The sequence below is a fragment of the Phallusia mammillata genome, chromosome 7, assembly GCF_965637545.1.
Source record: "Phallusia mammillata chromosome 7, kaPhaMamm4.hap1.1, whole genome shotgun sequence".
Classification (NCBI taxonomy): domain Eukaryota; kingdom Metazoa; phylum Chordata; class Ascidiacea; order Phlebobranchia; family Ascidiidae; genus Phallusia; species Phallusia mammillata.
This window is the reverse complement of record NC_137258.1, coordinates 23,325,388-23,352,897: the sequence shown is the minus strand read 5'-3', so window position 1 is coordinate 23,352,897 and position 27,510 is coordinate 23,325,388. Positions and strand designations below refer to the sequence as shown.

The 27,510-nt window shown below is 36.0% G+C and overlaps 3 protein-coding genes across 4 annotated transcripts in view; 1 reads left to right on the top strand and 2 right to left on the bottom strand.

Moving 5' to 3' along the window:
* The window catches only part of LOC145239586 (E3 ubiquitin-protein ligase HERC2-like), a 68,591-nt gene extending 54,715 nt beyond the window's left edge, over positions 1-13,876 (bottom strand). The window contains exons 1-22 of the mRNA XM_080102949.1: positions 13,777-13,876; positions 13,152-13,301; positions 12,726-12,858; positions 12,013-12,241; positions 11,679-11,850; positions 11,105-11,226; positions 10,781-10,957; positions 10,283-10,449; positions 9,732-9,865; positions 9,040-9,280; positions 8,061-8,222; positions 7,205-7,371; positions 6,002-6,170; positions 3,689-3,831; positions 3,265-3,358; positions 2,853-2,989; positions 2,273-2,396; positions 2,124-2,198; positions 1,634-1,770; positions 1,404-1,508; positions 996-1,135; positions 495-651 (exon numbers count right to left, since the gene is read on the bottom strand). Coding sequence (XP_079959075.1) covers positions 495-651; positions 996-1,135; positions 1,404-1,508; positions 1,634-1,770; positions 2,124-2,198; positions 2,273-2,396; positions 2,853-2,989; positions 3,265-3,358; positions 3,689-3,831; positions 6,002-6,170; positions 7,205-7,371; positions 8,061-8,222; positions 9,040-9,280; positions 9,732-9,865; positions 10,283-10,449; positions 10,781-10,957; positions 11,105-11,226; positions 11,679-11,850; positions 12,013-12,241; positions 12,726-12,858; positions 13,152-13,238 — 3,072 coding nt within the window. The 5' untranslated portion in view covers positions 13,239-13,301; positions 13,777-13,876. The remainder of the gene's footprint in view (positions 1-494; positions 652-995; positions 1,136-1,403; positions 1,509-1,633; positions 1,771-2,123; positions 2,199-2,272; positions 2,397-2,852; positions 2,990-3,264; positions 3,359-3,688; positions 3,832-6,001; positions 6,171-7,204; positions 7,372-8,060; positions 8,223-9,039; positions 9,281-9,731; positions 9,866-10,282; positions 10,450-10,780; positions 10,958-11,104; positions 11,227-11,678; positions 11,851-12,012; positions 12,242-12,725; positions 12,859-13,151; positions 13,302-13,776) is intronic.
* A 1,515-nt stretch (positions 13,877-15,391) lies between these two features.
* On the top strand, positions 15,392-21,182 carry LOC145238599 (galactose-3-O-sulfotransferase 3-like). The gene is made up of 7 exons (XM_080101816.1): positions 15,392-15,666; positions 15,820-16,032; positions 16,193-16,344; positions 17,399-17,593; positions 19,234-19,381; positions 19,443-19,568; positions 20,826-21,182. The coding sequence occupies exons 1-7, from the start codon at positions 15,496-15,498 to the stop codon at positions 21,051-21,053; spliced, it is 1,233 nt and encodes a 410-aa protein (XP_079957942.1). The 5' UTR covers positions 15,392-15,495; the 3' UTR covers positions 21,054-21,182.
* An 837-nt stretch (positions 21,183-22,019) lies between these two features.
* On the bottom strand, positions 22,020-27,464 carry LOC145238045 (uncharacterized). 2 transcript variants are annotated; one of them, XM_080101083.1, is made up of 6 exons: positions 27,033-27,464; positions 26,515-26,622; positions 25,350-25,438; positions 23,931-24,098; positions 23,098-23,559; positions 22,020-22,445 (listed from the first exon to the last, which is right to left on the bottom strand). In XM_080101083.1, the coding sequence occupies exons 1-6, from the start codon at positions 27,187-27,189 to the stop codon at positions 22,218-22,220; spliced, it is 1,212 nt and encodes a 403-aa protein (XP_079957209.1). In that variant the 5' UTR covers positions 27,190-27,464; the 3' UTR covers positions 22,020-22,217. The 2 variants fall into 2 exon arrangements, with proteins under 2 accessions (XP_079957209.1, XP_079957210.1); XM_080101084.1 differs by lacking the exon at positions 27,033-27,464 and adding an exon at positions 26,962-27,025.
* Between the last annotated feature and the right edge of the window lie 46 nt (positions 27,465-27,510).

The following is a 27,510-nucleotide window of genomic DNA, read 5'->3' as shown; positions in this document are numbered from 1 at the left end:
GTGTGTAAGTCTGAGTTTGAAGCACCCTTTCTTGACCAATCACTTGGAACAAACCAGCATTGGACAAAAAAGAAAGAAAGAAAAAAAAGCAATAACCCTTTCGGGAAGAGGGACCTATAGTAACTTTGCAGTTTTTTTTTCAAACTTGTATGTACCCAATTCTGCATTTTCACATATTTGATAAGTCCATGGTTTTCTTTGTTTATTCTTCTGGATGTGTAACTACTGTTCTAGAATTAACTGCTTACAGTGCATAATGTTTGGAGCTGTAAAGTCTAACCAGTACAGCTGGTAGATGACTGCAGTAGTCAATACAGTGCATGTCTTGTCATCAGCTGCATTGATGTGACTTTATACGTCAAAACAGTGTGCTTAGTTATCAATTATTATCTTAATGCTTTTATATTTAAAAATCCAGTTACCATGCTATGTACAGCAATTTGTAACATTGTTATCATGTAAACTGTAAAACAATTGAAATTATTCTAGAATACCTGCTTAGTGTTACCAGACAAACATCTTGAGAAGATCAACTTTTGAAATGTTGTTAAAATTCTTAAGGCAGATTCACTTTGATCTTTTTTGGTGAAATATTGTTTCTTTGTGGATTTTTTTGCTTCTGCCAAAAGTTTTAGCTCAGCAGTTGTATGACTGCAAAAACACATACAAAAACAGAAAATAAAACTGTGCCATCGCAAAAAAAACTATAAATATCATGATATTTTGAGAGAATCATGGATTGAATTGGTAAATTTTTGGTTGCATTTTATTTCTATTTCATCTAAAACTAAAATAACAGGTATACATTGTATTTTCTTACTTTCAGTTTTAAACCATACAATTAATAAATTGTTGTTGTTTTAATATTGTTGAAATGAGGTATAAACCAAAAATACTCATTATCTGGCCACTAAATACCAATTCTCTGGTGGTTATATGTCAATTACTGTAACTTCTAGTAAATTGTGTCTTGTTTTTTCATTACACCAACTTACTCTTGTATACAAGTCATAAGTTGTTCAATAAGACGGATGAGAGGAACTTTTTCTTCAGTCATAAAATCAGCAGATTCCATCTTTGATTGTTTGTCAGGTTTCGATTTCTTCGTAACCTCCTGTTCGTTCACATCTTTCTCCTAAAAATCACACAAGTTTTATGAAAGGTCCAACAGAAGGTATAAGTCAGAATGTTGTTACAACACAAACAAAAGATAGACAAAAAACAAAGAAATTGTTTAAATGTCAAACAACTGAAAATAACTTATAAAAGTGTTTTAGGGCAGCTTTGTGAAATTTTTATTTGGGAATGATACTAAAAATGTATTGTATTAGTAATGGTGCATTATACTTGCTGCATTTTCTGCTTTTGGTTACAAACTGTACACAGTTGTCAAATATTATTACCTCCATAACTTTGCTTGGCAGTTGATCTTCTACAGATGAACGAAGAAATGTTTCCATGTTGTTTTCCAAAAGCAGACTTTTTACCAATAAATCAGTCATAAAGACCTGAAAAAGCATCTGTTATTTGTATTTTAACAGAAAAAAACTGAGAATTTTACAAATTATAATTGAATAATTATTCAAAAGGCCCTGGAAAAACGGAAATAATCTAATAAAATCTAAATTTTAACCTTTCCACTAGATGTCATGCGGGATGAGGTGAGTAGAAACGAGAGGACGGCAGCCCGTTCTTCGACAGTCGGTAGAAGTAGTCTCCACCCCACTTGGAGGCAGTGTTGAGCTGATTTCTGTACCAGCTCTGACACTCCTGGTATAAAATGATGGTTATTGTTTAAACAATATGCAAGTCTTTACAATACGTAGTTTATGAAGCCATTCAATAAGCAATTCCAGTTAAGTTAACAAAGAGTTTTTTTGCTTTTTTGTATATTGCATATTTTACAAAGGCCAAGTCTATTTGGGCCGTTATTTTCATTATTAAACTTATGAACAGATCCATAGATAGTGTTTCAAAGTTTGTACTTGTTTTGAACATGTGTCATTTACTACAGATGCAGTTGAAAAGTATCTGTCCTTGTCTCCTTGCTTTGGCAAGCATGTCTTTTAAATTTAACCTAACTTCCATTCAATAACAAATACATAAAAAAACAATATTCTTACCAGGTTTACTTGCGAGAAATACAATCTTCGACTTGATATTGGTGATTGACTTAGTTCGTGATTCCTCTTGGAATACTGAAGCAATAAAAGTTAATGTAGTAACTGCTGCTGGGCTATTTTTCAAACGAATTTCGAAAACAGTTTGTTACCGGAACATTGTGTGCCATCAGAAAGCAATGCACTAAGTTGCAGCTGCAGAAGTTGTATGCATGAAATAATGAAGGACTCTTTGTCTTGGGTGGATGGCCATAAGTGGTCTGAATTGCTGCAAGCCTAAGTATACAATACGATAAATACAAGAATCAAAACCACTAAAAAATGCAGTTTCATGTTTTAATAATACAAGGGAGGTTTCATGTTAATTAATTTTTTAAAAACTTTCGAGTCAAAGAATAGCAAGGTGGTAGTTTTATGCCTAAACTTAGCCGTCCAACGTTCAAAAAGCATTTTATTTGATAATTGAAGATAACATATGCTGTGTATATTTGTTAAGCATGGTAAATAGGTTTCTGAAGTTTATCTCACTTTGAAAACCCAAATTTAAGCACTTAAATCCCTTGTAGTTGTTATTTAGTTGTAGAATCTAATTAAAGAGCGCTGGAAATAACTTGAGTTATTAGGATCCAGCAAGTTAAAAAAAGTATAAACTTTAAAAAATTGTTTCAAATCAATGGCTTGAAATACTTTTGACCAAACTATTCATATTTGTGACCCTGATCTTAAACTTACTTTGCTTAGCAAAACTTCCAGGGACTTTACAGCTTTCGTTGAAGTGTCAATTGTAAATTGGAGTTTTTGTGGAATTTGTATTTCACAATCGGTGTCTTTGTAGAGAATAAAAAGCAATTTGTACCCAACAGTGAGACCTGAAAAAAGTTTAAAACGTTTTGACTATTGATCACCGAAATATTAGTGCAAGTATTTAGAAAACAAAACAGCCATTTAGGTACAACGGCATACTTCTTCTATAGATTCTAGTGGACATCCATATTTGGTAAAAAAAAAAAACTTTAAATTTGTTTTTTTGTTTTAATTTTTTTTATTATTATTTTTGTAGCACACTAGATGAAATGCACTGGTTGAAAAAGTGTACTTGAGTATTACTTTACTAGTAAAGAACATGAGCTTCATAACGAGGTACCTTTAAACTGCTTTGTCTTGAGATCAATAATACACTGAGTTTCCCAAGGTTTGGGATTTGTCAGTAGGTCGTCAAGGGAATTCCACCAGTGAACCTGAAAGAGGTGTTAGAAAAATTTCCAACAAAATGTTAAAACTGATTGATGCTTATTATCAGCTATTGGTTGCATACACCAACCTTACAAACTGTATTGATTTAGATAACATTTCTTCGCCACAGTAATATTATATTTAATATAATTATAAAGTTTTACTGTGTAAAAAAATGTTGTGTTGACTGTGTATGAAGTTTAAATGCCAGTTTTTAACATAAAAAAGTCCCAAATAATTGAAATTAGGTGAGCAATGTTCTTTTTAATTGTTCTTCATTTAATGTATTTTAGTCCTACTTAAATTTATTAGATGTGGAAAAATTAAAAACAAACCTTTCCATCAGCAGTTACAACTACAATTTGTCCATAAACCGAGCCGACATCAACAACGTTATCGATGTCAACAAGTTTTGGAATAAGAATATTGTCGTCAAATTCATATGACAGTGGATCAGATCGAGGGCTGTTCTTTAATCCTTGACAAAAAAAACACAAAATGAGTTCAATAGAGCAGGGGTCGGTAACCATTTTTGCACTGCGGATCATTTTTGAAAGTGAAATTTAATCGCGGACCGGACAAAAAACTACAAAAAATTTGCAATAAAAATGCCTAAATTAGTTTATCATCCCTGGGACGTGTGGGCAAAATGTTTTAAGGCATTTAACCTGAAAAATTATACGGCCCGGTAATGAATTACTTGCAGACCGGTACTGGGCCATGGACCGGCGGTTGCCAACCACTGCAATAGACCACCAAAATTTTGGAAAACGCAACAAACAATTATGACACAATACTAAATATAAAGAAGTAATGTTGTTTTAAATTCACATTTATAAGTGGCAAATATATCATTCTAAGTGAAAACATCACTACCAATCACTACCAAAACATCACTACAAGTTATCTCGTAGTTGCCGATCTAGCCAGGTTTGCCAGATACGAGTATACTCGTAGTAGACTTATTTGATTGTAACGTGCTTAAAATGAGCTGGCGCCTTGAACTAACGTCGTGGATGAGTTGTGGCAACACCGAGACACCCTACACCAGCATGTTACCTACGAGTTAACGTAGCATGGCACACAAAATATTTCGACCTGATTTCAGAATGCCACTAAAACTAGAAGGGTGGCTTAGCACATATTGCCCTTGCATATACACTATAACCTATTTGAAAAAAATAATATATTCCCTACACTTATTTTGTATTGGGTCCCATATCACACACTGTCTTTTATAACATTAGTTGTTTCTGCAGGCAGAAACTAATGGGTCCCCACACATGCAAAGTTGTAAATAATGCATTTCAAGAAATAACCATGTGAAAGTTTGGTATTGTAAGGTCAAACACAATGATTGGTACTGAGCATAAACAAACATGCTATGTGGAGTACAAACTATCTAAATTTTCTTCCATTTGGGTATTTTTAAAGGTTTTTCTATTGTATGTTCTATCTGAAAAATGAAGGGGTAAATAGCGAAAAATTAGACTAAAACACAACAATCAGCTGCTATTATTGGAAAATGGCACAAGCTGTCCTAATTTCATTCAATTCAGACTTTGTTAAAAAAATTCACCCATTGGGGGCTAGTGGGGTAAATGTTGGGGTTACAGGTTGGAAAACAACAATCAACAACCATAGATAGCACCCACTACAAGTTGCCCAAGTTTTATTCAATTCAGACATTGTTTAAAAAATTGTCCTATTTTGGGGGGCCAGGTGTAATGGTTTGGGCTACAGGGCAGAACACAAGAATCAACACCAAAAATGGCATACTCTACAAGCTTTCCAAATTTTATCCAATTCAGACATTGTTTAAAAAATTCCCCTTTATTAGGGGGCTAGCGGGTAAATGTTGGGGCTACAGGTTGGAAAACAACAATCAACACCTAACAATGGCACAATGGACAAACTGTCCAAATTTCATCCCATTTGAACAATACTTAAACAATTCACCCTTTTTGGGGGGCTAGTGGGGTAAATAATTGGTCTCTACTCCAAAACTAAAAAAATATCAAATCACAATAACCCAATCCACAGTCCTGTAAATTTTTGTCCAAATCAGCAAATGTTTAAACATTTGGCCACTGGAGGGGCTTTTGAGCAACAATAGTTGATGCCTCTGACGTCATAAGGCTGTTAACACCCCCTGAATGGTCAACTGCAAAAACATCCACCAAGCAACCCACAAACACTAGGAATGAATATATGGTTGCCTTTATAACATCACACAAAACTAACGTTTGTGGTGCGCACAAACCACATTTTACATTTTTGGGGCTAGCGGGGTAAATACTGGGGTTATCATGACAAACGAAGCAGATGGCACATCTACATAACTATATCTACCATCTGTGAAAGTTTCATCCAAATCCATCAAACATTTCAGGGCAAAAAGGGGTGGACAAACTTTATGGAAGAAAAAAAAAAAAAAAAAAAAAAAAAAAAAAAAAGAAATCGAGTAAAATCAAGATGTGTCCCCTTCAAGGAAGGGGACCCATAACAATTTGAGCACAACATAGGAATATCCCTTGGCAGTCAGCGTGTTAAAGCAGCCAGATCAAATCAGGCATTCTATTTACAACCAACATCCAGCAAATACTATACCAAGCACACACATAGCAAGTTGGAAATGTTGAACTTACCCCAACCATAGAGTTTTCCACTTTCTGATAGAGCAAGTGAAATATACTTGCCACAGTGAACTTTAGTAATCGTCAAATTCTTCAAAGCCTCCACCAGCATGGGTTTTCTTTTACTTTCTGTGTCTCCAAGTCCCAGTTTGCCGTGGTCTCCGTCGCCCCATGAGAATACCTGCAAAATATTAGTAAATTTATTCTGAAGAAAAACAGGGTCTATTCCAATTAATCACATAATCTACTGGTTATATTGTGAGATTGTAAATGGAAACCCTAAATGAGCACAAATTTCTTAAAAATATTGCGTACAAGAATTAAGCCAATAGATGATTGGCTTTTTAGCCTGTTCCTGGCAACAAACTTCAGTGTCTTAAGCAGGGGTCGGCAACCTTTTTGGTGACGCGTGCCAACTTACATGTTATTTCCATGCGTTAATGACCTCGCATGCCAACATTTTTCTAAATAATTGTGGTTTGTGCCAGCAGATATCAATAATAAAGAGAAAGCAGAGTGTTTTGTGCATGTAAGGCTGAATTTTAAGAAAATGGCATGATAAAAAGCATAAACAAGCAGTGTAACAGGGTAAATTGTTACTTCATATGAACAGGCAAATCATGCCATGAAAAGGTTGGCGTGCCATGAAAAACCACCTCCAGGGGTTGCCGACTCCTGGTCTTAAGCTTGATACACAAGCCTATACGGCCTATGTCTCGCCGCCAGCTGTACTGACAAGACTTTACAGCAGGGGTGGGCAACCTGTGGCCCTTCATTAAAGGTTGTGCGGCCCGCAGAGACGCTTGGATTTCAAATGTACTGGCACACGAGTTCAACTATTATATATTTTTGAGCAGATTAATGCGCCTGGTGCTAGTTTTCTGCAACCTGGCAATATGTAGCTAGAATCAAATGCTAATTATACTTGTACTTAAGCATATTTGGTAAGCAACAAAGTAAAATCACCTTGTGTTATACACGGGTGCAGCCCGTGAACTAATTTTGACAGTTGCAATTGGCCCCACAGTAACAAAGGTCGCCCTGTCCTGCGTTACAGGCTGAAACAGTGTGCACTGTCCACAGTGTAGTGGTTTATGAATAAATTACATGTAAAAGTGATTTAAGTAACTTTTATTTTACAGTGGAGATTTTGGTGCCGAGGCAATTTGTAAGGAAGGCCCAATAGCTCAGCCTAAAGAGAACACATATTGTTACCTTTCCATCATTGGTCAATGCGAGTGTATGGGCATCAGCTGTCCCACATGACACAGAAACAACCCGGTGATTCTGTAATCCTACCACAAGCTTGGGCACAAACTGATCGTCGCTATTGTTGTGCCCGAGACGACCAAAGTTACCACAACCCCAAGTGTACAGTTCGCCTGCGAAAGTACAAGAAAAATGATTGACAAAATATTTCTTATTTAAGAAATAGGTCCTGTAGGGATGCCCACTATAAAAAGATATTCAAATTCAATGCACCATCTGTTACAAAAATGAAAAATAAGAATTTATTACAGAGATTCGCACTGATTTTCTTATGCAACCTATCGAATATGACACACTGGCAGTGTTTTTTTTTAAGTGTTTTGAAAAATTTCTCCAGCGGTTTCCCAAAATTTGCCAGTAGCCTAATAAATAATTCGTTTAAGCAAATATGGCTATTTTTTGGAATTTAAATGAAACACTTGCGGTCTCTTAAAACTACTTAGCGGTCACCCAAACCAAACCTTAAAAAAAAACCTGCACACTGGTAAAAAAATGCTTGGAATACTGTAATAAAAATAAGTAAAAATAGGATTTTTAGACACAACTGGATTGATTAGTAGAAAAAAAGCAAACTGTTTTGGCAAAAGCAAATGCTGTAATCAATTGCATTCAAATAAACATCTACTTTGGAGAAATACATTACTGTTATCTGCTATTTAGGATACTATTATTGTTACAATGATCACAACTGAACATTGCACATACTAAGATCCTTTCATGAAATGGAGCCAATTTTTGATTTTAAGTTACGAATAACATTAAAATTTGAGCAGAAACAAAACTTGTTTTCATATGTTTTTACCCTTTTCAGTGATTGCAGCGCTGTAGTTGCTCCCACATGCAATATCAACGGCTTTACACTGATTTCCACCAAACATAGAAATCATCTTCGGTGCCAAACATGCTGAGTTGTCTCCGTGACCGAGTCGACCGCCGTCATTTATTCCACACGAAAAAACTTTACCTAAAACATGTTGAACATGATATTTCCATTTGTCTATATTTTCAAATCAATGTCGTAATTTGTTTTACACATAAAGCCTTTAAAAGATAGCTTAATAATAGCCCACTTTATACAATAAAAAACAAGTAATTGCCATACATGTATTCCATATTACTACTAGAAACTAAAAATGTAAAAAAAGTAAAACATAGTACAACTGTTTTAGGATAAGTCTTATTCTGTTGCATAATTGAGCTGCAGACAGTGCACACTGTTTTAACCTATTGGTCTCATCAGTGCAGCTGGTGACAAGACATATGCTGTATTGGCTAGTGTAGCCATCTAACGGTATTCCAGTTAGTTGGGAGTAACAGGGTAAAAAGTCATGTCTCATTAATTCTGTTTTATATTCATTTCCAAATAGTAGTCTGCTATCAGAAAATATTTAATATTTTGTATTAAATTAATTGTACATTTGGGTCTGTTGCAAGAAAAAAAGCTTGGCTCAAAACAAGTTGCTTTTACCAATCACAATAGTCAATAACATGAAAAAAGCACCTGGCCTCACATAAGATAAATTGAAATACAGTAAACATCAGTTAATCCGGACCCATTTGGACCAAAAAATTTGTCCAGATTGCGCGAAGACCTGGATGTCGGTTAGTGTAAGCCTTACTACATTACAAATCATTTGTATCTTGAGTTTTGTCTAAATTCGGCAAAGATCTGGAATAACCGTATCCAGTTTACCCAAGGTTCACTGCATTTGTGAATTACATTTACTGCACACACTGGTTGTATATTTTTTTCATGAGCATTCGATTGACAGTCTACAGACCTTGTGAAGTTAAAGCAAGAAGGTGTAAGGCATCAGGATGGGATGCAATCTTGCAAAACTTTTCTTGTGACATCGAATGAGGTTCTTGCGTCGTCGGCGAAGAGCTGCTAAGTCGATACAATTGACCACTTTGGGAGAGAAAATATATCCACTTTTCTCCAATAGCAACTTGTTTCACTTTTAACTTTTCCATGTTTTCTTTTAAAATGTCTGGATCGACCATGTTGTGATTAAGATAAACCTAAAAATTGTAAATCATATAAACTTCCTGCAACTGCAGAGAGTGCACACTGTTTTGACCTATAAGGTCTCATCAGTGCAGCTGGTGACAAGAAATTGCCTGTGTGAGCTAATGTAGCCATCTTATGGTACTCCAGCTTGTTTGGAGAAACAGGCTGAATAGCCAGGATTCAGAAATTTCTTTTTTGGACTTTGTGCTACTTTTTTATGATGCCAAAAAAATGCTTATTTCACTTGTAATTACTAAATTGGTTGGATTAACAAATAACTTAAGAGTAGTACAAAAAACACTTTTCTAGTTAATGCTTTAACCCAATCAAATTCTAATTTTAGCGTTTTATGCCAATGGTTAAGATTCATTCAATAATGTTACACTAAATCTGGCTAAAAATTTAAAAATATGTTCATTTATAGGCACATTATGTTCATTTATAGGCACATTGTGTTTTTACCTTGATATCAGCTGAGGATTTTTCATCTTTGGAAATCGCATCATCCACTGTATCTCTCTTCATGTAAGTGTTGAAGACGTCAGTCGACAATCGTCCAAGTTGAGACATAATTATAACAGAAGCCTGTCTCATGTCTGAAAGCATCAGATATTAATAAAGGGGTCTCAAATAGGGTAAATTTAAATTTGCTATGCTTACAGGGCAAATAAAAAAGGCTAAATTTTGTAAGGTATACTAAATTTGAGCGTTAAATTTAACCATTCAAAACTGCAATAAGGCAACTGAGAAAAACATGTTAGAGAACCTGCGCTTTAAATGAACTGCACATAAACTTTTAAGACATCAGTTTACACAATAAAAAAATAAAACACAAACTTAACAATATGCCAGTTATTTATTTTAATTACCGAAATAAATTAAAAATATTTTTTACATAATCTTTCTAGAAATGATTATTTTCATTGTTTTGTTTCATTTTTAAAAATTGCTGCCAAAGTTTTAAATCTTAAACTAAAGTTGCTTAATCAAACTTAAAACTAATCACTGCATACCAATATTATCATCTTCTTTCTTGGTTTCAGGTGATATACTTGAATTACTCGACAAGCATGCCACACTGGCACTTCCTTCAGTGTTTGGGAGAAAACTTGACATCTGAATTTGTGCAAGTCGTTGTAAAAACGATGACAAAGGTGCATTGGGACCCTGACTCTCTTTTCTGCAAATAATTTCATGTAAAAAAAAAATAAAAAAGAAAAAATTACCAGCCCTCAAGTAATTTATGATAAAATATAAAAATATACATATTATTTTCTATAGTAATAAGCATTATTACAAAAAAAAAACAGCAAATAACCAAAAGGTTTATTCATAAATGTTGATAGCAAAGATTTTGAGATTTACTTTCTTTTACTATCTGGATTACTTTCTTTATAGCAGACATCTGTAATATCAACAAGATGGCATCTAATAAACAATCTACTATTTTTTTGTCAAGTTCATTTTATTAATCACCTAATTAAACTTTATTTGCTTGGTAAAACACCAACCTATTATCAGGCAGTTGCCTTCGAGACTCCCACATATTTAACAAAAATACGACAACATCGAGCATAGACGACAGAGTTCCACGCTGCAAACTCAACTCCAGCAGTAAGTTAAGTGCGAGATGTTGATCGTGGATTGGAACGTCAGGTTGAGATTCTGAACTTCCACTAACATCAGAACTGATAAATGTTTAACAGAAAGTTTATAAGAAATTGCTTGTTATGATAAAGCAATGCAGTAGACAAGAGCCAAGTTCTGTACAGATGTTTCCAGTAATTAGCGCAGTGTTTTTGATACTTGAGAATAAAAAAATATTGATAACTGACCACTGAGTTATAGATCTAAGAAACTTGTCACTTCTTTCGATTACTTCAAGCCAAGCTGGAGGTACCAGATGTTCATGAAACAACGAAGCAACCGGTAGTTCTCGAAATGCATCAAGTGTATCCTGAAAATATTTGTGAAATGTTTATAAGTTACTAATGAAATTTATTGCTTTAGCAAAACAAAACTGGGTGAACAATTTAAAAAAGCAGCTTGAAGTATAAGTGCATTCTTAGAACATGTACAAAAAGGTAAAATATCTAATCTAAGTTTTTTTTTTAATTTGAAGTACTGTACCCTGTCCTACATTTAAAAGAGGGGTGAAATAAATTTGAATATATTCTAAAACATAAAAGCAATGAGACATTTTATCCCAAGTAAACAGTACATATGACACACTATTTCGTCTTTTTGTTTTGTCAGTATATCTAGTGAAAGGGCATTGACTGTATAGGCTAGAGTAAAGAAGCTATGGGACCCCAGTTTGTTCAGAGCTAAAAAAGCTATGCCTTACCACATCTGGTCGATGCCACAACTCTATTGACTCAAGATAAATAAAAAACATTCAAAGCTAACCTGAAGAATCTCAGTGCAAAGATCTGTGTCCTCTCCCAACCTCCACATCTTCCTCAGGAACATAAATGCAAATGAGAGAGTGAATCTGCTACCAACTTGCGAGAGTCGATCCACAATGCTGCTACTGCTCCCAGATTTTTTACTTACAGTGGTTTCTACCTGTTTTGACATGCTGCAAAATAGTATATCTTAGCACCATAAAAATAACAACCCTCCAGAAACGAGCAAAACAGTCTATTCAAGTTTCAGACCCAACTTTTTACCATGAATGTTTCAAGATATAACATGGATCTGCCAGTTCCATTAAGACTAATTTCAACTTCTGAATTTTTACCTTGAATTTGGCATGTCATTCTTCACAGTGTTTACAATATCTGATTCATGCTTTGATTTCGTTTCTATTGCTTTTTCGTATGATATAGACACAGCCCGATAATGGTAGGCAAGTACATAAAGTTGTTTTGTGATCAGTGCAATGGATGGTGAAGTGAGGCCTGCAAGATGGCTGAATTTTTGCTGTTCAACTTGCAAATCTGATATTCGCTTTTGCAGTTCATTATTGTCTGAAACAAAAACAGTCACAGTAGACCAGGCCCATTAAAGCTGCCATCCCAAATCAGCTGGTTACCTAGCATTCAGAAAAAATGAATTTAGTAAATATGGACCACATGAATTTAAATTGTAACACCATTTAGGAACACCAGAAACAAATTTGATCAATGACAAAATAATGTTTTGTATTTGTTTAAAGAAAACATCTAGCTAGTTTGTAAATAATTAACACATTTCATGTACTGATAATGACAACCCCTGTTGGACGTTACAACTATTTTTCGCAAAATATTTACAATATAATTTCAATTTTAGTTTTTCTTTCAAAATTCAATAAATACAATCACCTATTGATATTGAATAGGTGTGTAAACATTTCACATTGTTTGTTAAAAACAGCATGTCTTGCTAACAGTGACATGTCCAACAGTATTAAACCTACAAGCTAACATTACACATATGGATAGTGGATAGCATTGATAAACTTTACGTTACCTGGTATCTCGCCCCATTCCCAACTTTTGTATGAAAAACTTTCTGCTGCTGGTAGACTTTCATTTTGTTTTAATATTCCTTTCAAAACCATCTCATCGCACATTTCATCACAGAACTCTGTGTCCTGAATATTCTGCACAAAAACAAATGTTACACATATGCCGCTAAATTTCTTACTTTGTCACGGCCAGTAGCCACGCTTGGTTGCGTTGCACCAATTGCATAAGCCACAGTCACTTGATTTTTGTTTTGGTAGCTATGAGCAAAAAGTGTTTCTTCACAACAGAAAAAATCTCAAAATTTCTTATTTATTTCTTTAATTTTTGCTTTAAGAAAAACTTTGAGACTGTTGAGATTCTCGAGAAACAAAAAAGCGAGAAAATAAGAAACCCCAATCACAGGTAATTAGAATGAGTATATATTTACTTGAAATGTATATTGGGTCCATTTTGGTGTTGGTTTCTTTCCAGTAAAATAGCATCTTGTGAAATCAATGTCCGACATTCTTACCATTTATCCAGTGAAAATAAATATAAAGATCTGCTTTTTCATTGTCCACCAGTCACTGATTTATGTCTGCAAAAATAATCTTTTTATGTGGTAAATTTAAAATTCTTCCTGGCTAAGGGTAGTTGCAAAGAAACATTATTTCCTACTAATACATTAATTGTGTGTTGCACATCTTTATGTGTTGCACATCTATGCTATTAATTGTGTGTTGCACATCTTTATGTGTTGCACATCTTTATGTGTTGCACATCTATGCTAAATCAAGAGACAAAATTTGCAATTGTGTTGCAGCATAAAAAACACAGAAAAAAGAACTGTTTTTGCTTGTATCTTATTTCAAACAAGCAAGGTTTTCTAATGTGAAGTTATAATGCTAAAGCAACGCACTTGAGTTTCAGTAGGATTACAAGCAAAAAAAACAAAACAATTCTGACAAAAGTCAAAACTGACCTTCAATTTCCACCACATTCGAAATTGAAATAAAATATTTCCATGCAATAAAATTAAGCTCCTATGCAAATGTACAGTGCAGAATACTTACTTTTTATATTTGGCATCCAAATGATTCCAGTATTTGCAAATTTGTGCAAAACGTTTGCAAAAAATTGTAAAAACAACAGTTTGTTTTGAGTTTGATATGCCGTAATTACACTGAGCTGTCATCCGTTTCAGAATGTAATCAAATGAGGGTATTTAAATTATAAGATTATTGCATTTTTTATTAATTTTGTCACCACATTCTCTACTGGTGAAACTCATTTTATAAAATGACTTAAAAATTACAAAAAATCATCACAAAAACAATATTTAAACAAATTCTGAGCGACAAACAGAATATTACACTGGCCGACACATGCACAGGGCTACCGTACTCAAATGGTTTTGTCAAAGGTCCAGATACAAACGGTAAAAATTACCGAGGCCCGGACACTGTCAGTAATGCAAATACAACATGTTCAAGCCGAATGTTTATGCCAGGAAAACTAAAGACTTTATTAGGCACTAAACGTGAATTGAGTCCTTGCGAAAGTATATTGGCACAACGACCTAAAAAAATTTGTATCTAGTTTTGCGGGATTACTTTGTGTGGCAGTATTTTAAATTTAGTTTACTGGATCACAGATAAAATTGTGCGCAAACAATCGCTGTATTGTTAATTGTGCATTGAAATACTAGGATCGTTGTTTTGTTACAGTTGCACAGTCTGACCTTACATAAGATTTTTGAAATACTTTGTTTTAGGCTCCTCGCAGTTCCCTAAGAAATCGCTATGCGGACCCCAGTTGAAAAATTGCTGCTACAAAGCAATGATCAAGTAATTAACACACAATATAATGTAAGTAGCCGCGTCGTAAAGGTCCGGATATGGGCTGCGGTCCTCCATTTGAGTAGCCCTGCTTTGAGATTAGAATATCAAGTGTGTGTTTTTCTACAAACTCATTTTTTTGTCACTTATATTACCCTTTTTTCACTTCATTTTTGTCCTTCTAAGGTTCATTGAAAAAGGTTATAGTTATTAGCTCCTGTGGATCACTTGTTTCAACCGACATGAAAATATAAGTTCATCTACCAGGCAATTAGTGCAGAATAGTTGTGTTTCGTCCTTATTTTAATTCTGTGGGGTTTAACAGTGCCTCAAACATGATTTCCATCCCGACAATGAATTACTAATTAGTTGTCTGCAGTGGGAAAAACGATAATGTGTTGAAAAACATAAAAAATGTCAGGATTTTCGTTGGTACTAAGCAGAAAACACACGCTTATAGCTTTAAATGTGTGTTCGTAAAAGATTCGGTTTCGACCAAATCGCAACAAATTATTTGGCCAAAACCGAATCTTTGCAAAAGGGGGAGGTTCGGCCAAATAAATTTATCGGCAAACCGAATATTAGGTACATCTCTATTACTTCTGGTGTTAGCGTGTCGGTTTTAAACCGCCACGCTAACATATAATGCGTCTATTATAATGACAGTACGACCGGGCAAAACAAGCATGATTAAATCAGTGGCGGGCACAATAGGGATATAAATGTTTCCTTTATTGTGCACGGCGTTACCACGTTACCACGTGATACAATATTATTACTGTTGCAGTCAGTTGTACTGTTAAAATTGCCATTAGGTTATTAGGGTTATTTTAAGTTTCTTACGTATTGTAGAGTTTTTTTTAAAAAACAGGCACTTTTCCATGCTTAAGTGTACTGTTCTAAACTATGTACTGGTAAAGTTAGTTATTTTGGTTTCGTAAACTTTGCAATAGAATGAGGCCAACATGCTATTGGATTACGTTTGCTCTTTCTGCTTTTGTTATGTCTCTGATTATTTACTGTTATTTGCCGATTCTAAATAATGCGATTGACACCAAGTCTCCTGCTTTCGTGAGTCTTGCGGAAAAGGGGGAGATGTACCACGAAAGTATGGAAGTGAAAAAGGTAGTTAAAGACAGTCCTTGGACAAGTGCAGCAAGCATTTGTTGGATAATTGTCCGATGTTTAACATGTGATTTTTGGTACACTGTAAACAAACTTTGTAATTAGAAAACTGTTTTTTACTGTTGTCCTCAGTGTTCTATTTTAAACTTTCAGGAAGCCAAATTACGTACAAAGACGGCGAAGAACTATACCAACGGATCACAATTTCAATTTGAAGAGACTTCATCTAAACATACATATGAAGTACAAACTCGAAAATGTAGAAAACCTGTTTTAAAATTTGTGTTTATCAAAACTCACAAGACGGGTGGAACATCATTGCGCTTTATTTTGACGCGAATAATCGAATTCTATAACCAAACAAAGGTAATATTATAACACTTTATATTAGTACAGACTAAAACATTTTTGCAGTTGACATATTAGAGGCAATTGTAAGCAATAATGTTTTTGTTCGAGATAAATTGCACTTTTGGGCAATGATTTCCATTTTCCACATGTGATTGAAAAAAAAATGTTTTTACAGAATGTTGCCATCCATCAGCCTGTCAGATTTATTGGCGGGTACCCCGGACACTTCAAATGCAAGTTTATGTGGCCGAGAGGTGCGAGTATTGTTGTTAGGCATACACGGTTTGATGCAGTGGAGATGAAGCGATGCTTTCATGCCGCCACAAGGTATTTGATGACATTCGCTATGACCAAATAACGTTGCTGAAAAATTAGTTCCCTAAAAATTAGTTGCCTTTTTTTATTGTTTTTCACGGGGTCGAACCAAGGACACTCCCGGGAACGATACCAGGTTTTTATGTCCGTATGTGGGTCAGGCGCGCCGGACCATTCGGCCGAGTCCCTGGCCGGAAATACGGTTCTTTTTTTCACGGGGTTCGAACCCAGGACACTCGCGGGGACGAGTCCCGATCAAGAGCATTTGTGTCTGTTTATTGGTCAGGCGGGCCGGACCATTCGGCCAAGTTCCTGCCCATTAGTTGTCTTATTCGACAAAGAAGTGTTTAAAGAAAACATGGACACGTAAGGGCAAGTGGGGACACGTAGGGGGTTTTTCATTGTATTCGAATCAGTGTTTCAGGTCTAACTTATGCCTATATTTGAACATAATTACTTAATATCGTAATCTACCATGATAAACGTCCCCTTCCTGATAAGTGTTTTGCCCGCGCCCATGAACGTCACTATTATTTGAGGAGAGCTCAAAATCTGATGGTCGAGGCTGGTGAGTGATCATAGCTAATTCTTTTTAGTTCTAGGGCGTTTAGTAAAATAAGGGGCGGTTATAAGCTCGTTTAATGCCTTAGATAACGTATGTGGGCAAAAACTACTTTTTAGATTTTAATCTGAATTTGGTGGTGGAGTAAGAACGTTCAGATCTAAATTAAAGCTTTTTAAGCCATGAGCGATAGGACCCAATAATCGTGTGTATTTTATGCATTACGCCACAGTTGTAAATCGAGCCGGCCTTTGGGAGCTCCGTTATAAAAGTAGCCTATGCCGTTGGGTTGACAAAGGTCTCAAATAAGGACTTGACACCTTTTTACCCACACATGCATACACCAAATTAATGTATGACCAAAATATATCATCCACACTATAGTGTAATATAATATAATATACAAAACAGCACTTAGGTGCATGTTTCTGCCTACAGTAAATAGCCTTTATCCAAAAGGCACCTGCTATACAAATTAACTTCCGAAACGCTTTTATATTTTAGATATTTCACAATTCTGCGCTACCCTTGGTACTCATTCCAGTCAGCATACCATTTTTATCTCAAGAAGTTCGAACAAGGACCGTCTTGTAAAGGAATGCCAATTTCTTACGTCAACAAAGGCCAAACATTGGATGTGAATCAATTTTTGCTCAAATCGGCCCCCCTTCTTAATAAATCTATTCCATTTTACTTTAGGTAAGTTATAGTTTATTTTTTGGGGAATCTGCTTATTTTTGGTGGAGCTACTAACAGTGCTGGATTAACCATTAGGCAAAGTATAGGCACGTGCCTACAGGCCAGTCAAAAATCCAGGCAAAAACTAAAATCTTTATGACAATGATTTTGCAACACTGATACTTCTAATTTTTTAGTTGGCAACCCTGATTTTCGGGCCACTTATAAAATGTGCCTACAGCCCAGCAGACCCTTAATCCGGCACTGGCTACTAACACCATACCTCTCGCGACACCCGAAAGTGCGTAATTTTCGACAGGTGGTGCAAAAAGCATTTTTTACATTTAAAACGTTATATCTCTGAAAATGCTCGCGGTTAGGGCTATTCTAACCCAAAAATTTAGTTACTAATGTAAAAGTTTAAAAACATATTTCCCAACCCAATCCCTCTTTAGCCGCTAAATAAAAAATTCAACTCTTTACGCTCCCTTGTAAATGTGAATCTCCCGTGAGGTATGGTGTAGACGCTATACCCTTATTTTCTAAATGTCCCCAAAGTGACGTAGACAGCGGATTTTTTTTAGTTTTGGCAAAGGTATCAGACCTAAGACGTAATTTTAACTCGATAAACCTGCTTCGGTTTCGTATATGTCAAGCAAAACTTTGTCGGCCAACATTAAGGTACAAAAATATACTTTTTATTGCTTTTAACAAATTGTCAAATAACAAATCCAAGATCGTCTGTTGTTGTTTCCTGAGTAACACTGGATGTACTACCATGTAAGAGATATTCTGATAGCTGCTAATGTTTACCTTTTGCATGAAAAATGCATCTATAATCATGCTTGTTTTGGTTTTGACATCGCAATGAACTCCAGTACTAAATATTTACTAAAAGTCTTGCAAATTTTTGTTTTAACTCAATGAGAGCTAATGAAAAAAACAAAAAAAACATTCGTATGTTTTAATTATTTTTTGATTTCATTTGGCATGTGTATACGTATTAGTGTTTTCTATGGGTCTTCACAAGTCTCTTTCGTTTCAATAAGAAACCTCCGCAAACCATTTACTTTGCCGAGACTTTCAGTTTCAGCATTAAACATAACAAAAACTATTTTGTAACTAAATATAAGACTACTACACGTAGACATTGATTCCAATGTCAACGTGTAAATCAGGGGTCGGCAACCTTTTTTGCACTGCGGACCGGTTTTGAAACTAAAATTTTATCGCGGACCGGTCTTCAAAAAACTACAAATATATAGCTATAAAAACGCTTAAATTAGTTTATCATACCCGGGATACATGGGCAAAATGTTTTACAGCATTTAACCTGAAAAATTATACGGCCCGGTAATACGAACTCCTCGCGGACCGGTACCGGGCCGCGGACCGGCGGTTGCCGACCAGTGGTGTAAATGACCATTGCAATAATCATAGTTTGACAATTTAAATATAGTATTACCTCGATTAAAAAATGATAAGTCTCACATGTATTTCTAAAGTGTGTTTAATGTGTGCAACTTTAAAAATAGGGGCAAGGAAACATGGCCAATTTTTGTCATGTGACGAGCCTTGACCAAAACTAATTTTAACTGAAACAGTACCAGTTTCAGGGCTCAAGAAAAATTAAAAATATCATGATGAACTTTCGTTGACAGGTTTAGAAATTTTCAGGCACATGATTTGGGAATGGACCCTATGTTAAAAAATCAAGCAGAAATTGAACAAAAATTTCAAGCTTTAGACAAAACTATTGATTTAGTTTTGATTCTTGAATACATGGAAGAGTCGTTAGTTCTTTTAAAGGTAAGTGGTAGTATTTTTTTAATATTTAGCACCATTTCTATTTATTTATTTTTCTTTTTAGGAGCTTTTATGTATTCCTTGGAAGATTTTGGGCGGAATAGTCAAGACTAATCATCGCACGTATACCAGAAAACCTACTTTTTTGACAGAGTTTCACAAGACTACCTTCGAAAACATGAACAATATTGTAAGTTTCTTTGTTTAATCCAGGGGTGTGCAACCTTTTTCGTCGGTGGGCCATATAACCAATTTCGGACATCAAGCGAGGGCCACAATTTTTTCATGTACCGTACTTACACGTTTTTTTCCCCTCCTGTTGGTGCGGCTTGCATTATAATATCATGTCGATATTATTTCTACACTCCTGCGTTTTGTTTTATTTTGCGTTTAAAATCAACTTTAAAATGTTAGGTACAAGTAAGTTTCGTCGTAACACTGCCTTTCACAACAAAGTAATTGTTTACTAGACAAAGAGGTATATTACGTCACATTCGGTATAGATACACAACAAGCACCCAGTGCCAATAGAAGACCAAAGGTCTGGGTGAATTAAGTTCCATGCGCTGGTTTAGCTTATTCTTGTTACGTCTAGCAACTTAGGAAATTCCGAAACCTAGCGCGGATTTGTTGTCAAAATGTGCATGTTTACTTGCTCTGAATCAAAGTGTTGTTGAGGGCCACACTAAACGGCTTGGCGGGCCGGATTGTGGCCCGCGGGCTGCGGGTTGCACACCCCTGGTTTAATCCGTAATTGGAAAGTTTTGGAAACTTCGGTAAAAGGTTTTGCTGATTGTCTTAAATCTTTTAGTGTCACAATCAGAGTTGTAAACGGGCCTAAAACTGGAGCCCGAACCCGAAAGTACAAGCCCGAAACCCGGCCCGAACCCGAATCGTTTTTGAGAAGCTCGTTAAGCCCGAAAGTTTGATTGACAGACCTATACATTTGAAGTCTCAGGAAAGACCAAGACCACAAACACAATAGACAATTCGTCATAAACAAGCCATTTCAGGGCTGTTTGACGTTAGGTCAGGTCAAGCAATTAGCTACTTAACTGATTAAATTTATTCATAAAAATACTCACACCGATTGTAAAGTCAGGCCCGTTTTTTCCAAAAAGCCTGGCCCGACTTACAACTCAGGTCATAATAATCCCATTACAATAAGAGGATACCGAGTCTAGCACAGCACGCTATGTACAAAAATGGTTGTTGATTGCTTGAGAATATACCATATTCATTTCCCCTACAACATATTAATAATTACATTGTTTTAACAAAGAATAACATAGGTGTGTATTTCGTCAATTTAAATATCACACACCACAATCTGCCAAAAGTCACACTTTCGAGACAATTGGATTTTTTTGGCTAAAATAATGAATGTTTGCATAGTATGGTAATTAGTTACACAACACACAAATGTGTTTTTTCTTATTTTTTACAGGACATTGCATTGTATGCGCACTTTAACAAAACGCTTTGGCAGCGAGTGGATAGTTACGGACGCGAAAAAATGGCGAGGGATGTGCAACGTCTTCGAACTATGACGAAAAGGAGTGTAAAAACCGAGCACTCGACAGGGCAAGAACAATATGATGAGACGTATGAACAAGCAAAACCATTAATCAAACAATATATGAGTGAAAACTCAGGGGGTTGCTTTATGCCATAAGATATTATGAACCAAGTCGTTTTAAAATTAAGACAGTGTGTTTAGTGTTATTCGTATTATAGGATCCAGTTTTCTGTTCCAAAACATAATTTTAATTTTCGCGATATAAACCAAATTAAAGACTTGTGAATTCAACTATTGTGTTTGGCAGGGGCGGCTCGTGCTAGGGTGCTGCGGAGCTGCAGCACCCCCTAGATATTTTCACTTAATATTCCTGCCACAACAATACAGATAACTTTCATGATACTTATTTTTTTATTCCTAAGTATAATTTTTATAAGTATAATTTCCGCCTTGATCGGCATTTTTTTCATTTTTTCAAAAAAATTTTGGCATTAATATGTTATCTATGGTGGAACTGCAGCTCCAGTTTCATGACGAATCGTGACGTTTCATGACGTTTTGCACTTGTGCGCATGCGCACTTGGAAAAGCTACATGCCGAAATAGGCGACTGGGTGCTGCGGCTCGCGCAGCTCCACCAATCACGCAGCGTGTGAACCGGCCGCTGTAGTGGTGTTGTCTGTTCCGGGTCTATATTGTGCTCCAAAACCAAACCCGTTTGCTATATTCTAAGTTCGACAGTGAGTACAGTGAAACAATTTTTTTGACTTGTTTTAACCGAAACGGTCCCCCAAATTTCTCCAGCGGTTTCCCAAAACGAATAAATAATTCGTTTAAGCAAATATGGCTATTTTTTGGTATTTAAATGAAACACTTGCGGTCTCTTAAAACTGCTTAGCGGTCACCCAAACCAAACCTTGAAAAAAAAACCTGCCGCTGAACTTTGAACTTTCAAAGGTATGTAAAATCCATTACATCAAATAAATGCTTCAAGTTCTGTATCTTCAAGTTCTAATTGGGGTTTCCACTGAATGTAAAACACATTTCTCTCGAAAAACATTCGAAGAATGAAAATCGTAATGTAGAGAAAGCAGCCCTTCTTCAATATCCAACACACGCCAAAGAAAGTCTATATAAGCGTTTATTTTTGACTGCAATTCTATGGATTTTTCAGATGCAATAAACAAAAGAGCCCAGCTACTTTACTTAATGTAATTACCTTAAAAATATTTAAAAAGAAATTCACAGAGCTTTCAAGCAGGAAAAGGAGCGAGCTCCTGTGGGGGAATGTGTACGTCAAATAACAAACGAAACTAGTTGATTAAACAAGCGCACAGCTGACTATAGCCAAAAGTAAAACATAAAAAGACGGTCGCACGTGAGGGGAACCACCGGTTGTCAGTTCCATGTAATTTGAAAGTGACCACGGAAAATCAGTGAAGAAACCGTCCACTCCGATTTTAACGAACCTTTCGTATTCCTTATACGGATCTGCGCCGTAATCCCATGCCAGGTAGTTGTATTCGTTGCGAAATGTGTAAGGGTGGACCTGAAGACATTATAGTATGTGGTTAATTTTCTGCTGTTACCAGCCACACAGAAAACAGTTTTAAAATTGTGGTACAAATGTTTCGGGCCATTTCAATTACAGACCTGCAGGTTGCAACTGTTAAAGAAATTAATTCCATTGCTAATGAAACTGAGCGAGTTAGCTCAACACTTGAGGTTGTTGGTTCTAACCCTGCCTGGACCTCTTTGTGGAGCTATAGCTTAGAGTATACTAACATAGGAACTCCACAGAGAAAATAGGTGAAATTATGTAAGGAATTACATTTGTAAGATTGGTTTTATTGCTATTCTGGTTATAACCTCATCCCAACCCTAACCATCAGAATTTGTACAAAAAGAATTTGTTTTTCACGGGGTTCGAACCCAGGACACGAACCCGATCAGGATTTTTATGTCTGTATGTAGGTCAGGCGCTCACGCTTTTAAATCTATCGGTTTTTGGAAAAGTTTTTTGATGTGAGTTCTTATACCTTAGTAAAACATTTTTACAGAGAAAAACAATTAAAGAGAAAAAAGCAGTAAAATACTTCGATGGCGGACTCGTTAAAATCTTCAGGTGTTACCCGCGCTAATTGAACATGAAAATAAACACTAAACCAGTTTAAACTAGTATTTCAACGCTTAGTACGTACCTTTAAGCCATGAGCGTGTATCCTTGCAACAAAATCAGTTTCCTCCACAATGTTATCATTCACCACTCTCACTATAGCGTTCTTAGTTGGACCAATCCCGTAGCAGTACGTGGCAACTTCTGATAGTATATTATCAGTCAGGCTTGTGCCAGTTAAGTAAATCAAAGGCAAGGGGGTCTTAGGTGCCATGTATTGTAAACTTGGTGGGTGAAAAGACTGCAAGAAACAGGGCGAAGTTGGGCTTGTGTATCCGTGTTTGGCCAAAGCTTCTAGGAGAATATCTTCAAACGTTGTCGTGTGATTGCGGCTCTGTAGAATCCCATTCACAAAAGGCGGACTCTTCGTCTCAGGGTAAATCCCTACAGTCCTGTCGCTGCCCTTGGCAACCGCTACGTAATCGTCAAAACTTGCTAGGGGAAATTCCCCGTTGTAGGACTGGTCGCGGCGTGAGTTTTGTTGAACCTGTTAAGTGACATTTGTGAGACAAACAAAAATTCCCGCGTATAAGGTATTTTTGAATATTTTGACCGAGGTACAAGTCCTAGGAATAAAGTTTTAAACTCGATTCGCAAGAAAGCCAAAGAAATGTAACTGTGCTCCTACATGCAAACGTGGAAAAAGCAAGTACTAATGATTTCAACTATACTCATACGCCATTGTTATCAGTTTTGCACTGGAAGCACTTAAACATGTTTCTAATTAAGATGCACGTTGGGTTCTGTCAGAAAGCTGGGATAAAATCTGATGATCTCAATGGTAGATTTGTTTGCCAATAGATACCAAAGTATAGATAGGCACAAATTGTAGATAATTTCGCAAAGAATGACGTTTACCTTTCGTAAAGTTTTCAGTTCATCCAATGTAAAGTCAATCGTGAAATAATCCGTCACACTTCTTCCTTCAACAACGTAAGTTTGAATTCTGTCGTCGAATTCTCTATGTTCGTGGACGTTTGTGGTGGAATTGATTGTAACATCGTGTGTGCAAACCAACTGCAAGTCCTGACCAAGGCAAAAAGGTGAAAAAACAAAACAATCAGTGAGTATTTAATTCGACAGCTGTTAGCTTGCAGTACTGTTCCTACATGCTCAGGCTATGTTATTAAAATAAGATGAAAGAAACTGTTTACAATGTTTTTGTATCAGCCTCCAAATTAAAATTCAACAAGCGGTCAATATAAACCTGCGCAAAAGAGTATTTTGAGCAGCTAAAAAGGTTTAAAATGTATTTGCAATTAACCCCAAACCAGTCACTTAGCCTCTTGAAGGTTCACGAATATTGGGTGGAGGAATCCAGGGAGTCGAACCGCTTGTCATATAGGTTCAGGTTCGGTTCGGGTTCACTTGGTTTTGTTTTAAAGGGTTCGGGTTCGGTTCCGGTTTTTGAAAGTGTTTGTTTTCGGGTTCGGCTTTTGTTCCGGTTTGGGCAAATTATCCGGTTTGAACTGGTTTGCGGTTTTTAAACCGGCTCAAACTCTTATTCTTTTTAATTTAATTCTACCCATCATCTACCTGGCCTTATTAAACTCCAAAAGAATTTTGACTGTGCACTGTTATTTTTGACACGCCCTGTAGTGTTATCTTGCGTATTGTTTAATGCGTTGTTTTGAAATTAAATCATAAAATATAAAACAGCTGTTCATGTTTTGCTGGTTCAGTTCCGGTTCGGGTCCAACGCCAAACAAAATATGGGGTTCAACTCCGGTTCGGGTTTTTAGAAAATCGTAATTTGCGGTTCGGTTATATGCGCATTTTTGTAGAACGGGCACCATCAGCCTGTACACACTGCAATGACCCAATTACCCGGTTTCCTATTTAAGTTTTGGCCACAAGAAAAAGTTTGCCGAATTTCACAACAAGCTAATCTGTCAATCACGTGCATTAACGACCGTCATTGGAAAACTTGTTTTGCAGTCGTCATGGCGACACCGTTGACACATCACGTGACTTAAGGTCAGGCCGAGGATTAAACTATTTCGGGACATCGCGATCCTGTGTTAGTGACGTCACAATGCCTATTATCGACCGGGTTCGAATCCGGTTGTCGGAATTTGGCACCGGAAAATAAGAAAATCGGTGCGATGAAAAAAAATCGATTTGCAATTTTTATAATTAACCTGCGATGTTTACGCAAAAAATACACCGGTGCCATAACATTGTCAAAAAATGCTTTCAAAATTGTGTCTCCATTTTAACAAAAAAAAACTTTTTTGACAATTTCAATAACCATTCGTAAATTACGTCACCGGTTACCTTGGTGAGGGAGACGTCACATTCGATGATGTCAGCTCCTTGTTCAATTGCTAGTTCGTAAGCAGCAACTGTGTGTTCGGGTCGCATTCCTACAAATAAACTGACGCAAATTGAACGAGCTGCACGGGTTCGGCATAATTGCAGAGTTAAGTAAATATTTACACAGTTGCTTTACACCAGTTTGAAATTAAAAACGCGGTACGTTGATTATTAAGTTAACTGTGCCATAGAGCTCATATAAACTGTTCTACTAAGTTTGTTTAAAACTACAATATCTTGATACCAAAACCGACGACCTTTTTTAATAAACCGATCGCAAAAACAAAAGTTTCATTCAACCCGTAAAGTTTTAATATTTATTCCAGGCTGAAAACCTTTGGCATAAAGTTTCACAACCAAATTAAACGTCATACATTTAATATAGGCCAGTGGTTCCCAACCGGGGAGGAATTCCTCCCTAGGGAGGAATTTTGTGACTTCAGGGGAGGAATTTAATAAAAACAGTAAAATAAATTTTACATTGAAAATGTTACATTATTATGCCCATTATAATTTGGACCCGGTTCACATTAGGAACCGGTTGTAAAGGATTCTGAAATGGACATCCCTAATTATAAGGTCTATTTCAAATTGCTATAATTTTTTATGTTATATTTGTTTTTCGTCTTATGGGGAGGAATGGATAGTTCGAAAATGGGCTATCCCTACGAAACACAGATATGTTTTTAAATACACAGTACAATGTTTCCAGCAAATTTTGAGTTTTGCACAGTTTTTTTACAATAAAATGTGTTTTGTAGTCCGACAACTTACTTGCATTAAAACACACGTTCTTTTTCAAGTTTTTTTTTGATTTTCCGAATTTTCAAAAGCCGGTTTGATGCATCTCATGCTTAGCCTACTTAAAAGCTTTAAAATATCTAGCGCACCCTATGTACGAAACATGCGCAATACTAGAGCAGCTTTAAACCACAATACGATGCGGAAAAAATATATTTGTTGTGTGATAAGCAGATTTTTGAAACAAAAACTTCACATTTTACTTAGGGTAGTATTGTAACTGAGTTGTTAAGTAGTAATAATAAAGTTTGCTATTCTTCGAGAACTTGACTATCTTAGTGCTTTGTTTAACCTAATTTGCAAAACTTATGGAATTATTTTTTACCCGAGCTCCCACGATGAGCAATTATGAGGGGTCTGTCCGTTGGCAATCCATCAAACACTCGATCAGCGGAATATACGACGGCGAAAACCGAGAAAAGATAAAACAAACCTGCAATAAAAGGCAGAAACTGTTTGTAACGTAAAATTACAAATGTGAAAAGTACATGAATATATGCAACAGGATTATTTTTGTAAACATAAACAACTTTCAAACATTGCCTACGTAAAATTTGAATTAAAACACATTCGCACTGCGATATGAACATAAAGTGACTCAGTCAAAAACAATAAAGGCTAGAACACTAGCATTTTTTAGTAATAATAATAACATAAACAACAATTGGTAAAAGTTTTGCTATTGTGGGTGTCTACAATGCACAAGCTTAAGCATAGGCTACAATATAAATTTGATTATTTTATCAACCATACTAAACCTGTTCAAACTTACATTTCATGTTGGAGGCAGCAACAACAAGCAACACATAAGAACCACAGAGTGCAATGCAAAATTTACTTAACTGTGTTTATGGCCTTCGAATGGGCACAAGCGGTCCGAGAAAAAAGGGCGCAAGTCAATATGGCCGACCTTTTGACTGTTGGTTTGCAGAATGCACACGTCACAAACATTGGGAGCCAACAAATAATGTTTGCTGTGCAGTTTGGACAGCTTAAACATTGTACCACTAAGTTATAATGTATGTTATCAGTTTTCTGGGTGTGTAACTGATGGTGTTTGCATCAGCTGTTAGGGTTACAGGGTTACCATTGTTCAGCTTAACAGCTCTTGAGAGTCTGAAAATATTGTTTGGTCGTGGATTTTGTGTAACCATCTGTTGCTAATGAACGGAAACACGGTTAAAAAGGTTGGAAAAGAAAGACCGCTATTCAAACGGTATTTTGTGATAATATTACTTTAAGTAAGTTCGTTCATTTGATACAGAAGGGTTTCTTCTTTGCGGTCCTCCTGGATTTACCAAAAGTGGCCCTTCATGGTTCA

Bases quoted from the DNA above. Each gene is read 5' to 3' on its own strand.
- LOC145238599 (XM_080101816.1), top strand. From the start codon at position 15,496: ATGAGGCCAACATGCTATTGGATTACGTTTGCTCTTTCTGCTTTTGTT. The intron at 16,033-16,192 runs GTAATATTATAA...ATGTTTTTACAG, and splicing joins AATTCTATAACCAAACAAAG to AATGTTGCCATCCATCAGCC. The intron at 17,594-19,233 runs GTAAGTTATAGT...TTTCGTTGACAG, and splicing joins TCTATTCCATTTTACTTTAG to GTTTAGAAATTTTCAGGCAC.
- LOC145238045 (XM_080101083.1), bottom strand. From the start codon at position 27,189: ATGTTTAAGCTGTCCAAACTGCACAGCAAACATTATTTGTTGGCTCCC. The intron at 26,623-27,032 runs GTTAAGTAAATT...CTTTTATTGCAG, and splicing joins ATTCGAAGGCCATAAACACA to GTTTGTTTTATCTTTTCTCG. The intron at 24,099-25,349 runs GTAACCGGTGAC...TGCCTTGGTCAG, and splicing joins GTGACGTCTCCCTCACCAAG to GACTTGCAGTTGGTTTGCAC.